This window comes from Amblyomma maculatum, chromosome 6 (assembly GCF_055883805.1).
Source record: "Amblyomma maculatum isolate TAMU_Amacu chromosome 6, ASM5588380v1, whole genome shotgun sequence".
Lineage (NCBI taxonomy): Eukaryota > Metazoa > Arthropoda > Arachnida > Ixodida > Ixodidae > Amblyomma > Amblyomma maculatum.
Window position 1 is genome coordinate 155,350,408 of NC_139349.1, and position 15,176 is coordinate 155,365,583.

Genomic DNA, 15,176 nt, shown 5'->3' on the forward strand with positions numbered 1-15,176 from the left:
AGGAGCAAACATAGAATAATTTCAGGAGAGCGAGCAACGGGTGGCTTGTTGCAATCATCGATCTAACAATACTTTTACGACATCTACCGGTGACTACAAAAAGCAAATCTGCAGTTCTTTTGTATATAGACAAAGTGCAGATAATTTTGGTTAATAATCTTTTATAGTATGAAAGCTATGCTACACAGGTTTTTCCTTTTTTTTTTTGTCGCCTAGCTTTGTGCTGTTGCTTAAAATGAGACATGCACTTCTCACCAATGTGGTGTCAGTGCACGTTAAAGAACTCCAGGTGGTCGAAATTTCCGGAGCCCTCCACTACGGCGTCTCTCATAGCCTGAGTCACTTTGAGACGTTAAACCGTACAATAAGCAAAGAGAACAAATCACGTTTCACGACACGCTACGTCTCACGCCCCGCCACAGGATTGCCAACCTCGCATCTACGTCCTCGCCTTCGTCGCTGCGCCGCAATTTTGCTACGCAGCAGCCTGACAAGCTATACGTAGAGGCAAGATTCCGGTCCTACTAGTAGTAAGCCACGGATTAGTGCCTTTGCGGTTAAAGGGACAATTAGAAGCAAGAAAAAATGTTAGTCGTGAACAGCTAACTGCCGTGCTCACTTTGCTAAATTTCGCACCGAATCAAGCCCGAAGAAAGCACCCAGCCGCGCAGCGCACCCAGTGCGAGAAGCTGCATCGAGCACGCTCGAAAAAGAAGTCGTTTGAAAGTTATGTCCAGCGGCGTGACACGGAGGTGGGGGCGAAGGGAGGGATTACTAGCAATGCCAGAAAACGGGTTTCAAAAGGCCTCACCCTAGGTGGTCACCGGGGAGAATGGAGGGAGTGAAAGGAGAAAGACTGAAAATGCAGCCGCGGATGAACGGACAGAATTTAGCACTGTTTGAAACCGGGTAGTGACCATGATTTCACGAGATGTGGACGAAAATGGATGTGAGAGTGGATGAAAATGGTTGAAAACAAGCAGACGTGGGAGATGCAGGCGGCATGCGGTTTCAGGAGGCGCTAACTACACGCCCGCAAAGTAACAAGCGTATGCTTGACAGCTGCTGCCATCTGTCACTGCGCCCTATTGGCTGACATGAAGGGTGCATATGCAGTAGGATTCAGCAGGGCAGTTGTATTCATTTCCTCCTTAAGCATCAGTTCATCTTTGTAAATAAATATTTATGAATGAATAAAGGAAGGAAGGAAGGAAGGAAGGAAGGAAGGAAGGAAGGAAGGAAGGAAGGAAGGAAGGAAGGAAGGAAGGAAGGAAGGAAGGAAGGAAGGAAGGAAGGAAGGAAGGAAGGAAGGAAGGAAGGAAGGAAGGAAGAGGAAGGAAGGAAGGAAGGAAGGAAGGAAGGAAGGAAGGAAGGAAGGAAGGAAGGAAGGAAGGAAGGAAGGAAGGAAGGAAGGAAGGAAGGAAGAGGAAGGAGGAAGGAAGGAAGGAAGGAAGGAAGGAAGGAAGGAAGGAAGGAAGGAAGGAAGGAAGGAAGGAAGGAAGGAAGGAAGGAAGGAAGGAAGGAAGGAAGGAAGGAAGGAAGGAAGGAAGGAAGGAAGGAAGGAAGGAAGGAAGGAAGGAAGGAAGGAAGGAAGGAAGGAAGGAAGGAAGGAAGGAAGGAAGGAAGGAAGGAAGGAAGGAAGGAAGGAAGGAAGGAAGGAAGGAAGGAAGGAAGGAAGGAAGGAAGGAAGGAAGGAAGGAAGGAAGGAAGGAAGGAAGGAAGGAAGGAAGGAAGGAAGGAAGGAAGGAAGGAAGGAAGGAAGGAAGGAAGGAAGGAAGGAAGGAAGGAAGGAAGGAAGGAAGGAAGGAAGGAAGGAAGGAAGGAAGGAAGGAAGGAAGGAAGGAAGGAGGAGGAGGAGGAGGAGGAGGAGGAGCTGGAAGTTTCTTTTTCCACTCGTGGAGATATGCTCGCATGAGCAGAGCAGCCGTGTGGAAAAGCGCTGCCATCATGCACCCGCGGTTCTTTGACGAACACAGACGTCAAACAGCATACCATATTTCGGGCATTTCGCCGTCAACGGCACGCGGCCGGGGCTGCCGGATTCTGACCCTGAGACCTGATGCGAGCAGCCCCAAGCAGGGACGAAGTAGCAATACCAGCAACAGCACAATAATAATGGGACGGAGGTAGTGGACGCTCCACAAAGTGGGCACTGGACAGGTAAATTAGCTAGCGAGGTTGAAATCATGCCGGCAGGACCAAAAGGCGACAAGAAGAAAGAATCTGAAGACTTCTGGCGCTCCATAGTCTCACGCACACACACACACACACACACACACACACACACACACACACACACACACACACACACACACACACACACACACACACACACACACACACACACACACACACACACACACACACACACACACACACACACACACACACACACACACACACACACACACACACACACACACACACACACACACACACACACACACACACACGCACACACGAGAGAGAGAGCGGTCCAGAAGTGTTCAGATTCATCGATTAGTCTAACCAACTAGTCCGCACGCAAGTACTACTAACAAGAAAGAAGAACGAACATTAGATGCTTTGCTGGCGAGTGGGACAGAATGCAGTGCCGCGCTAGTGCAAGCTGAGAAAAAAAGACACGACCATACATGCACTCACTCGGGGATCCACGATAGCTGTTATGTGGAGAAATTGACCGAACACACGCCAAATCGGCAACATGTGCAGACGATGCCGCCGATAGGTTTGCCAGTCGCCCGAAACACGCCGCGCAATACAGCAACTCATATATATAACGCCTCTGACAGATCACTAAATACGAAAATGTCGCCGACCTGCCAAGGAGGACTGAATGGTGTTCGCCTACTCTTCGATGGTGTTTATTCCCCCACAGGAGAGTAAAGTACTGTGTTGAATAGACCCACCGCAATCAGCACACGTATAAAGGAAAACAACGTAGTGATGACATTCTTCCGTGATTAGAAGTCGAACGGAAGAGGCAGAAGGGATACCGCCATAGAGAGCTCAACACGAACGTTCATCGAAGGGAGCGACGATCTAGTGAAGGTGGCGAAAACAAAGGCTCCATTTTGGTGAAATTCGACAAAAACTCGCGGATTAACGCATGGGAAAGGGAAAACGCAAGAGGGATCCAAGAGCTCGCGAGGAATTATTTTACGATACAGCAATAAAGTGGGAACGGTAAATCAGGAAAAAGAAAAGGGAAATATCAAGTCCGGCTGAAGAGACTCGCTCATAAAACGAGGCTACGTTATAAAAAGCTAAAAATTATAGTTCTCGACCAGCTCTGCCAAAGACAGTAAAAGATAAAAAAAGTAACGATCACCCTATACCTTTCTCTCTCGCCACAACGACGCAAGCTCAGAACAAGCTGAACAAGACTCGCGGAACAAGAATAGAAAGTGGGAAGACAAGAACTGAACGAGTAAAAGCAGCCTCAGTTCAGAGCAGGAATAAAATAAAGGGAGAACACGTGTGGAAGGGAAGAGCCGAGACGGAGTGGCTGTGTGGAAACCTGTTTGGCACGGCGGCGCCCCGGATGTCGACATTGGGCTAAAAGAAAATAAGAGGGGAAATAAAAGGATGACGGCAATAATGTGATCGTAAAGTAAATAAATGAATAAAACGTGTCCGCTTTATGTGGCACTCGCAGTTTGACCCGCTCCGAAGCGGACACGCAAAGCGGCCCCGACTCATAAAACAACGTGGCCGAAAAGTAGAGCAAGCGAAGCAAGAAGAGAACAAAAAAAGGAACGGTGGGAGAGACGCGGGGCAAAAAAAAAAAGAGTCCGAAGAACAAGCAAAGCATCGACCCGAAGGCAGACACACCAGAAGACAGAGTGGTTTCTGCGAAGGCGGGGAAGGAGGCAAAAGATAAAGCGCGCAAGTACAAACGGAATAATGTTAATGCAACTAAATGCGAGGGCCGCGCAAAAAATAGGGCTGCGGCGCTCTCGGCAAGGGAATCAAAATGAGCGAGAAAAAATACAGATAGGCCCGCAAACGACATTGATCGTCGACGAGAAGCGCAAGAAAGCAAAGGGGCCCCGGCGTCGTCGTGCGCCAGCAAAAGCAAACCGAAGCAGCGCTGCTGGTACACGCATCAACAAATGTAAATCGCGGGAACAAAAAGAGCACGAGAAATGTAAATACAAATGCGCCCGAACGCGCCGTGGGGGCGAGAGACCAATTTTGTGCCGTTCGATATCACACAGAAAAGAAAAGACAGACAGATAGATAGAGGAACCAAAAAGTAAGCGAGAAGAGAACAAAAAAAAAAAAAAAGAAAGAAAGATTATCCAGACAGCAGTCGGCCGTCGGCGGCGAGGGAACAAAAATAAAGGCGGTTTGGGCCCGCTCGAAACACAAGCAAGAGAAGACGGCCAGGAAAGAACGCGATAGACGAGAACTGGCAAAACACAAGAGACGTAGCCGCGGAGGATGAAGCAACAAAAAATGGCGGCTGCTGGGCCGCCATATAAATTTAGATTAGGTTTTTTTTTCTTTTCCATTTTTATGCTCTCCTAGTTTCTTATAGGCTTCCGTCGCAAAGGATATATACGAGCTCTAGCGCGCACGATGATAGGAAAGTTACAAAGAATAATAGAGATAAAATACGCGCAGAGATAAATACCGCATAGCATGAAGTAAATATGCTTAAAAGGAAAAAGAAGGGGGCCAACGAAGTGAGTGCACCATCCCAGCTTAGTCCCACGTGTTTTTTTGTTCCCTTCTTAGAGCCAGGAGACAGAAAAAAAATCACTACCAAAAAATGTGCAATGAGAAATGACAGGCTTCACGTACGATGCGTTTTCTTCGCTTACTGCTCGATAGGCGCATTTTGTATTGGAGGAGAAATGTAATTTATGCGTACGACGGCCCAGTGTATACCTCAAATTTCTTCCCTTTTTGCGCAGCATACGTGGATCGCTTTCCAGCTTTTGGTCTATGGATGCGCGAAACAAAGCGGAGGACAGCTAGTCGCCTCCTTTGCGACTTGAATGTGACAGGGCGTTTGCGCATCTTTGTCTACACTGAAGCAGCTGACGGCTTAAAGCAGCTTTCAGGAGCAGGACAAGATTTCCGCCCGCAGGGAGTGTCGCTGGACTGCAGCTGCCAGTGCAAAGCTATAGCAAAGCGCTAGGCAACCGCGCAGTGTGCCCCGCCGTGACTTGGCCTATCAACAGAGTGCGGTTGCTTTGTGCAGTAACCGTGGCGACATATTGCTCTCATAGTGATACTGATAACAAATTTAAGTTTGCCTGTGACGATAGGCTACACCATTGCGACGAAGAGGCTGCTTTGCTCCGAGATTTCATCAACTCGAAAAAAAAAAAAATAAGATTAAATATTTCGCAACTTCCAGCTTTTATCGACACGACTTGGCTTCTCTTTTCTTCGGATCTCGGAGACTAGGTGGCTGGATTATACAGCCATTCACGTCCAGGCGATGATCACGGAGTCTACGTTCTGAGAATCGAGTGGTGCGAAGAAAAATAAAAGTAAAATATTTAAAAGCGAATTTCCGGTTATTCAGTGATGAGAAATGTTCGCTTTTCTGCCAGGGAACCATGAGCACTTATTTGAAAGAGGTCCAACACTGATTTTATTGTGAAAAAAAGTTTAGAATAGAGCCGTGGTCAACGTGCTCTCAATACCAGCAGGAACGATATCGCTCTAGACAAGAAACTGCGAGGAGGAGACACGTTTCCCGTGATTTTTACTCCGCAACCTTGTTGGCTCTATGTGGAAGTAGCACGTGGTGTTTCGTGCGAATGCCGGCGGATGGTTGCCGCTTTCCTACAAACCTTGATATACCGCACATAAGCACGTGAAGGGTGCACTACGTCATTACCATTCGTTACGCAGTTTGATAGCTATTGACAAAACCGGTACGTCGCACTGGTAAAAACGTGGACCAGCAGAGGTAACCCGGGCACTTCCTCTCAGTTGGGAATCGGCACCGAAGTTTGGAAAATGCTGCCCTCGCATTCGATTTTTAACGGACCTGAAGAAATCGATACTCGAAGTCTCTAAATTGAAGCTCACGCTGGATTTGGCAGGACAATCCAGTCATATTTTGCAGTATGCTCTATGGCCTCGAAACCATGTTTAGTGTCATTTGTCTTCTTTGCCGTTCTTTCGAAAGCTGGAGTGTTTGGCTTTGTCAGTGTCTTACTGTCGCATTCTGAATTGGCAGTGCATTGAAGATCGAGACATGCGAACGAATCACACTCTGTAGCAATGACAGAGGATGGTGCACATCACAGTGTAAGCACAGAGATTAGATTTGTGCTAAGACAGATCCAGTCTTGCACACCTTTTGACCACTCCTGAAATGCACATCTGGCCACTGAAAAAAACCGCACAAAAGCCGGAAATAGAATTTACACCTCTCTCTTCCACCGGTGAAGAGTTCGGGCTCGTCTTTGCCTGGCGTGGAGATATTTTTATGACACTCTAGCCGTTCCCTCATTGCGTTTGCATCCAGTGTGCCATCCCTGTAGGCGATGACCAGGCCTCTGACGGATGCCAGCCCTCGTTGTAATTTGGTTCGATATAGGAGGAATTTCAGAACCAGGCCCTATTTTGCACGCACCTATGTTTGATTTGGTAGGCTGCTGCTCCTCTGCTCTTGTCGGACGACAAAGGAATTTAGAGGCTATTAGCAGGCAAAGAAATTTACTACAGCCTACCGTTATCTGACTTGGTTAGTAAAGCAGAGCACACGCAAATAAAAAATGAAGCTTTACTTCTGAAATTACACTTATACGAGTATTACACGTTGTCGCTATCTATAGCAAATCTCCTACTCGCCGTTGGCTTTGGCACCTCTTGTAATTTATATCTCCCTACCACAAATTTGCACAAAAAAAAAAAAAAAAAACTGCTCGTTGGTTGAGACTGAGTGGTAGAGAGATAGACTGGCAGATAAATAATTACACTGATCGAACGACCTACTGAACGACAAAATGAACCTAATTCAGTTTCATAATTTGATTTGACTTCCTTTGCTTACTTGGCGCTGCCAAAGCTTTTTCCATCTTGTTATTTTTCGTTTTTGTTCTGTAATATACATTCCATTTGCTGTGCTTATATGTGGCCGCTAGACACACCTGCCTGCCAACTGCCCTCTTTTGTAACGTCCATAAGGGTACCTTTCAGGTAAAGGTAATTATGCTAATCGTGATAATGAGAGCACTAATTGGAACTTGAACTATTTATTTTTTCTCTTGCTTCTGTTGTTGTCGGCTCTCTTTCTTCCCCAAACAGGCAACTCCAGAAAGCCTGATGCAGCAACTCTAGGCTTCCAGACCTCTGCATCAGGCGGAACTTGGCCGCCAGATTACGGGACCTTCCTCCCGGAGACAGTATTTGAGGCTGCGGTAAGCAGCTGACATCCCACTCTACATGTTCTCGCCGGGGCGAACACGAGCGCTTAATTGGTGAGTCAAGGTATGTAATATATGCAGTCCTTTCACGTTTTCATGGCAATTGTTTTGTTGCCGTTGGTACTATTGTCAGTACAGACCAGAAGAAAAATATTCTTGTGCATAGCTATCCTCCCCTTCGAAAACCAGAATCTTCGCCGTACAAAAGCGGCCTCATAGGTGCTTCTGTCGCCTCCCTTCGTCGAAACTCCGAGCTCGGTGCCTGTGTCGTCGGTGCCTGATGTAAACCTGCACTACGTAATGTGCGCCACATATTCGCCAAAAAAAAAAAAAAATACAAGGGAGAGAGGAAAGCTGAGAGAGACGGACCCGGTGATGGGTGGCATTGCCTGCGTTCGAGCATACGGACTGCTGTGCTGATCGATGCTGCTCCCATGAAAAGACATGCTTAGTAAGAGGACCACGCGCCAGCTGAGGCTCGTGGCCACGGGTCATTATCGTTAAGGGTCTTAGTAATGGCTGTCGACTAGTTAAAAACAAGAGAGCTATTTTGTTTAGCCCGACTCAAAGGCGCGTTAATTTATAATAAAGGCGCATGTGCACTTTTGCATATGCTTCTGAGCGAGATGACAAGCAAACGACGCTCACTAATAGTTCATTAGTGATATTGCTAGGAAGTACACCACCGTTCAAATTTTTTTTGTTTTTTAATTTATGATGCATTCTCGAAACGTCCTGTGTGCAAACAGCCCCCACTGCATCTTCTTGCACAGTCTTACGCGAACTGCGGATCTTACCTTGAAGCCTGGTTGAAGCCCGGGTTAAGCAATGATCGGTTCCACTACTTCATCATTGCCGATGAAGAATAATTTGAAAACTTTGCACTGACGACTTCTAAGCTCAAGGTGCCAGTTTTCTGCAAATCACCCCCCTACGCCATGACGCCAGCGTGAACGGCTCAGGTCACCTCGCCACCAAAGCCGCTCAGGTCACCTCGCCATCACGTCCCAAAGATCATGACCAGAAGCAATCAAAAGGTTGCAAATCGCAAAAGCATACATGAGAAATCATATGTCGCAAAACCATATAACAGCTGCTTTGCATAAGCTCAATAATGACGGGCATCACCGTTCAGGCATCTTCTCCTTCTGTGTACTCATTTTCTCAAGCTCACCCGGATTTCAGGAATAACGTGTTATCGCCCCATTAATAGGTTCGGTGGTGCAGCAAATCTTTACGTATAGTGAGCAGCAGAAAAAAAATAAGAAAAAAATAATCCCGGGCGAAAGCACCGTTTGGCATGGTTTTGCTTTCAAGCTAGCTATAAGCGGTTGTTTTTTGTTTTTGTTTTTTCTGCGGGCACATGAACCGAGCTGTAAGGAAGGAGGGGAAGGTGGGATAGAAAGTGGTAAGAGAGAAATAGGAGCCGTAGTGGAGGGCTCCGAAGTAATTTAGACCACCTGGAGTCTAGATCGTTAACGTGCAACTACACAGCAAGCGAACGGCTCGCGTTTTGCTTTCACCGAAGCTCAGCGGTCGGCAACCGGGTTCGAATGCGGGCACTCCAATAAGGTAGTCGAGCGTCTTAACCACTCAACCACCACTGCGAGGCTAAACGTCTAACATTGGTTTCATTATCGGGGAAAAAGAAGGTGCGGTGTCTGTCTCAATGCATACAAATGGAGGTACATGAATCATAGGCTCAAATCCCTATCGCAAACTAGCTTCCAACTTAACTAGCAGATGGATACTAAATAGGAACCGAAATGGTATGACACCACGAAGGACGCTCCAGAAAATTTCTTGTTCAGTTTTCCAGCGTTCTTCCAGGTGCGCCAACGCACCCCGTTGACAGTGCAACTGTAGCCAGTCGGCGCGCGAGTCGGCTCCCGCGGGATGCCTCAGATGGATCATCCCCGCAATGGAGGAAATGCATCTCCAGACGCAAGGAAGCCATCGGGCACTGCCGTGCGCGCCCCGTGCACGGAGCCGGCGATGCGCTGCCGAAAAGCGCCTAATCGGCGGGCGTCAATTATTCCGCATCATTGTTATTCCGTGGACGCCGCGAGCGGCTAACGCTCTGATAGCCTCGCTGAAATTCGGCGGGCATCGATAAAACGCGCGCTCGCGCGACGGGCGACGCCGTTCGCTACCCCACCACCAGAGCTGAGCGTAAACCCAAAAACAGCCACTCAGACCCCCCTACCCTCCCCTCCATCCGCCCGTGCCACGTATAAAAAAAAAAAAAAAGAAAAAAAGGCGAAAGTAAACAACTGTCAAGATGCCATTGAGCCCTTCGCGAGAGGTTGAGCCAATTTGTTGCCTTTGTTCGGTATGCACGAGAAGTCGCTGTGAGATTCGAGCAGTGTTGACGAGGGAAAAAAAAAAAAAAGAGAGATTTAATCCCAGGGAGCACGAAAATAAATGCCCCTCCTTCGTTGTAAAACAAGTATCTCAACGCAAATTTGCCGGCATGGTGAAGTGTAATAACGGCAAACGATGCACTCGTGCCAAAGCGAAGCAAACCGTTGCAAGGGACGTGCGCCGAAAGCGTCGAGATGCTTAGGCCCGGTAAGGAGCGTGCAAATAATAATAATAATAATAATAATAAATAAAAAAAATCACCATATATGTATATATATATTGGACACAAAGACTATTTTTTAATGCGATACGGCTAGAGGTCTCCCTCTAGGGAAATTTGCCCCGTCGGTTACTTAGGGTCACGTCACGAAACAGCCTGACTGGTTGAGAGGGCCCTGACGTAGCCATGACGTCAGAGCCATTAATAATGGATTGTCAAGCAGTGCAATCGAACCTGGGTCGTCAGCCGAGCCATGGCCGAGCACTTTATGTCAACGTCACGAAGGAACGTTCTTTCAGTGAGGATAAGCGGAGTCATTGTACGTGCTGAACTGTATATCCCAGAAACGAGTAGCGTGACATTTGTGCTGGTGAACGGGAAGGAACTCTTGAGCGCTTCTACACAGCAAAAGTGAATTCTTCTCTTGTGTGGGTTTGTCAGGCTAGGCACACCTATTGCACCATTAAATAATTATGTTCCAGGTAGCATCTTTTTTACTGAAATATTCGTTCAGGTCCGGCCATCAAGGGTTGAGCGACATTTAAAATGACCGTGATTTTTTGCTCCCTGTTTGGCTGTAAGGCCGCAAGTGAAATATGCCTGCGAGCCGTTACAGATTATATGAGTACCTCTTGCCTCACGTGTTGTCACATATGCACATGCCACACTTTATTCGTTTATTAGCTGGAGGTCCTGTAGGCACTATATTTCACTCAGCTATTCTACCTCTGCGCTGGGCTGCACGTGGCATTAAAAAGTACTTGGTCGTTATCGATTAGCCATTCTCACAAGTGTAGGACGCGTCTTTTGTCACAGTGTCAACACCAGAATTGGCAGTTGGACCGCTTACCACAGGTTACCTACAGCCCGACAAACTGGGATGTTTCGGAGCATAGAAGTTTACCTCTGCTGTGTTCTCTATTTCTAGAACAATGTCAGTTTGTGTCGCTGCAGAACACCGTGTAACATCGTCTTACTGCGCTTTAAAACCCTCTGCCTTGTTATGCCAGCTTTGGTGCTTATGCAAGTACACCATGTGTTTCAAATTATTGAGTACAGTTATGTCTTTCCAAAACCGTGCAACGTACTTCAGTGGCAAACCTTTCTAAGGCAGTTTGTGCTACTTGATTACGCGGCAAAGCGGACAGTATGTTTTTTTTTTTTATTTTTGCAGACTGCACCAGAAGGATGACTCAATAAATACAATTGTTCAACCAAGTTTGTCTATGGCATCAGGAAACATGTACAAAATACAAAGTTGAAGGCTGCTCAAATCAAAGATGAGCTGAGTACTTTTTTTTTTTTTATTTCAGGTGCATTACTGTTGTTCGTGGCATCGAACGTTAAAAAACGTAGCTTTGGAAACTCTTCAGGGTTGCTTTACCATCCAAACCACAGATAAAATAGGGCCGCTTAAAGTAAATAAAAATAGAGTTTGCGTTCCTCATGACATGGATGACATTTGCTTGATTACCGTGACGGCAGCACGCGTACATATACCATTTTTTTTTTTTTGCAATTTGCATTGAGACAAAGTTAACTAAGACTGCTACCAAACAGTGTTTTTCTAGTTCGGTATTTCATACCGCAATTTTGATTCAGAAACGTCACCAACTTGAATCAGTTGGAATCAGTAATTGCCTTCAATTTGGCAATATGATGATATGTGTGCTAAATTACAAGGCAAACATGTTACGTTGTTGTACTTAAATATTCTTCTTTTATTGCACTCTACACGCAAATAATCTCTGTCCTGCCATACAAGCTGCTTCGGCAGACAGCTTCGGATCATCTTTCACTTATTTCGAAACAGAAGTCTGCCGTGAATCATTGGAAACTGCATTCGACTTGTGACTTGGGATTTATATCTTAATAGTTTGGGTGGACTATCCGCAAAATGTGGCTCTCCTGGACGTCGTAAATTTGGTGTCATCAGAATTTGACCATGACTGATCTCAAAAGAAACTCAGTGGTGACTTCCAAATTTAGATTGGCCACCCGCAGTATTTTGCCCCTCTGAAACACCGAAATAGGACTTAGTACGAATTATACCAAAACAGGCGTCCATCATAATCGGGCTATGGCAAAACTCAGCTACGACTTAGAAATTTAGGTGGACCAGCTCCAAAATTTGGCACGCTTACGCATTCTTTGCGAGTAGGAGGCTCTGCACCCTTGGAAAATTCGTTTTCATAGCTCCGTTTTGATATGTTGCGTTAACAACCGACGGTTAGTAACTGTTGCTTTGACCAGTGTAGATTCTTATCTTTTTCCGCATTACGCTCTCAGCGGTCCCAGCAATGTGGTCATCTTCGCGCACAAAATTATGCACAAAATTCGAACCTGGATTTTCCCCAGCTCGCAGTGGCGGCGGGGGAAGATAGCCTAACCATAGCGTATAAAGGAGGCGGACGGACGGCACTCACTCGTTCCGTTGGCGTTCCTGGACAGGATTCGTCCCGGGCAGCCCGGCGGCGGCACGGCGGCCGACGGACCTTGCGACGGAGGCGGCGCGGCTCCCGGCGGCCCCTGCTGGCTGGCCTCGGCGGCGGCGCCCGTCGACGGCGGCGGCGGGCAGTGGTTCAGGTACTCGCGCACCTGCTGCTCGGCCATCGACATGTCGCACAGGGCGCGCACCTGCGACACACACTCGCGTAAGCATTTTCACAATGTTTGGAGCGACGGCTCTACTTCTCCAGTTACAAACACGGGGACCCCCTATAGTTCCGGCCGGCTGACATTCAAGCTGAGGCAAAGCCCCCCAGCGACGTAGCCAGTCTAGAGACATGTCTTGTACATTGTCTTAGCTATGGGAAGAAGATGCATGACCACATGGCTAACTTACCACTTGACCATGCTTAATGACCTTTGATCTTGAAAGGTGATTGATCCTCAATGACGTCGGAAATCGCGTGATAGGTGCGCGATGACGTCAGCTGAACGCGTGGTATTCGCAAAGCCAAGCAAAAAAGACGCCGCTTGCCAAACCTGGTTTAACGGCGTTCAACTACTGCTAATTGTTTCGGTAGTGACAGCTTTAGTGGCCAAATCTAGCCTAGACCAGTTTCGCTGCCTCCTCGTCATTCCGCCCGCACGTTCAATTCCGTGGCATAAAGACACTGTAGCCATTTATAAGCCATACCCGGCTGCAGCGATTCAGTGGATAGGCCACTCGGCTACTGAGCCAGGAGGCCTTAATCCCGGTCACGGCGGCCGCGTTTCATGGAGGCGAAATGCAAGACGCCCGTGTCCTGTCTCTGTAGTTTTAGTGCACCTTGAAGTACCTCAGGTATCCGAAATTTTCGCAGCTCTCCACTATGGCGAACCCCAAACCAAAGCTGCCATGCTGGATTATTAACCAACCAGCCGGGTTATCTAAAAAATTAACAAGCACGCCTCGGCCTGCACTGCACTGAAGCCACGCGCTGCCCAACAAAATAAAGCCCGCGACATGACGTGAATATGCCCTTTGCTGTAGGCAAGCTTGCCTAACATAGTTAAACCAAGGCTTGGGGCACGGTTGCACCCAGTAGTTGACGCGCTCTGTCTCATAAACGACGGCCATTCTGTGGCAGCCATCCGTGGTGTTCATCAAGTCGACTATCATAAAGCGCTCACCACTTCTCATAGCCTCAGAGTAAGCGTCCTCTAGGTGCAAACCCGGCGACCTCTTAGTTCCGCCTGGGTGACCTTGAAACTAAACCAAGGTTGAAATGGGAGTAAGCCTGCTTATAGCGACAAGTCGCGCCCACGGTGTTATGCTATGATAAGCTGGTGCATGAGAACATGAATTACTGAATACTTGACCTTTGACCTTGAATTGTTTTAAATAACGTAAGAGATCGCGTGATAGGCAAGTGATGACGTCAGCTGAGATCGTGGTATTAGCAAAACCAAGCAAACAGAGCTATATCGCCCGGCAATCTTGGTTTATCAGCATTTGTCACCGCTAATTTCTTTCTTTTTTTTTTTTTTTTTGCTCGTGGAACCGCCATAAACAGAGAGTGAACACATAATTTCCTGCGTTTTGTTCCGCTAAGGCTAGTACTATTGTACGTCTACTGGTAATGCGCTCAGCTTCGAAACGCGCTCCATGACCGCTAGGAGCGCTGTTAAACTGAGGGCCTCCATTCTTTGTGTAGCAGGAACGAAGGGTCATTTCACACGCTTTCCCATTTCTCCAGTCAACCAACTAAACAGAGAGGGCACGTCTCAGTTGAATAATAAGTGACCAGTCATACCATCTGAATATCCGAAATGTGACAGAAACAGAAGGCCACTCATTCGGATAATTGGGCATAAAAATGGGTGAAAAATAAAAGCGAACAGAAGAAATGCATTCATGGTCGTGTAGTGACTGCGTCCCAGTCCGAGTGACGTACACTGCAAGCTTCTGTTAACCATCTGATATCTACTGCGTGCACCGAGAGTTTACTCAACTTTTTTTTTTAAATCTTGTTTTTCATGTTGCCAGCATGTTCACTTCAAAGCCTTTATCATGTAAGGATTAGGTAGTGCTTGTGCTTTCTTCTGCCTATACGGGAATTGAGAATAAGACATTAGAAAAACTCTTCGTTGAAATTATATTATCATATAATGTTCACGCCTTTCGATTCGTTCAGAATACCCCATACATTTGTATCCCCATGAGGAGTGCATCCGCCAACACACGCATAATCACACGAGGATGGCTGCGTATAATAAATGTCATTTCCCACAGGTGTTCGTAAGAGGGCACCTCTTTCTACGTCAATGTATAGTACGTTACACTATCGTCTTTGTAATTTTGTTATGCCTAAACTGCGAAACAACCTGCATTCCTTGCCACTTCGTACCGTTATACAAGGCGCGTTTAGTGCTCCCTAATTGGAGTCGCCTTTGGCAAAATTTATTGTGAAATATTGAACGTGAAGTAACAAATTGAAGAAATCATATTTCTTCCTTTCCCTCCCCGCACCAATAATTTTGTGACGTAAACCCTGTATTTTTTCCTCGACTGTTTTGCAGCCGCACTAGGTCAGCAGCTGCAGTGCGTACGAAACAATCATTGGCAGAAATGAGCTTCCTTTCGACGCTGAGTCTATGGTTGTAGGTGAAACGAGTACGTCGCACAGTGTGACGCACTTCTTTCAGCATTATCGCCTCCACTGCGGCACACTTTGAATCTGGTGAGGCGTTCAGTGGTACGTGGCACT

General features: G+C 47.0%; 1 protein-coding gene across 1 annotated transcript in view; it reads right to left on the reverse strand.

Annotated features, from left to right (window-relative positions):
- The window catches only part of nab (NGFI-A-binding protein homolog), a 223,685-nt gene extending 211,069 nt beyond the window's left edge, over positions 1-12,616 (reverse strand). The window contains exon 1 of the mRNA XM_084608183.1: positions 12,408-12,616. Coding sequence (XP_084464309.1) covers positions 12,408-12,600 — 193 coding nt within the window. The 5' untranslated portion in view covers positions 12,601-12,616. The remainder of the gene's footprint in view (positions 1-12,407) is intronic.
- Between the last annotated feature and the right edge of the window lie 2,560 nt (positions 12,617-15,176).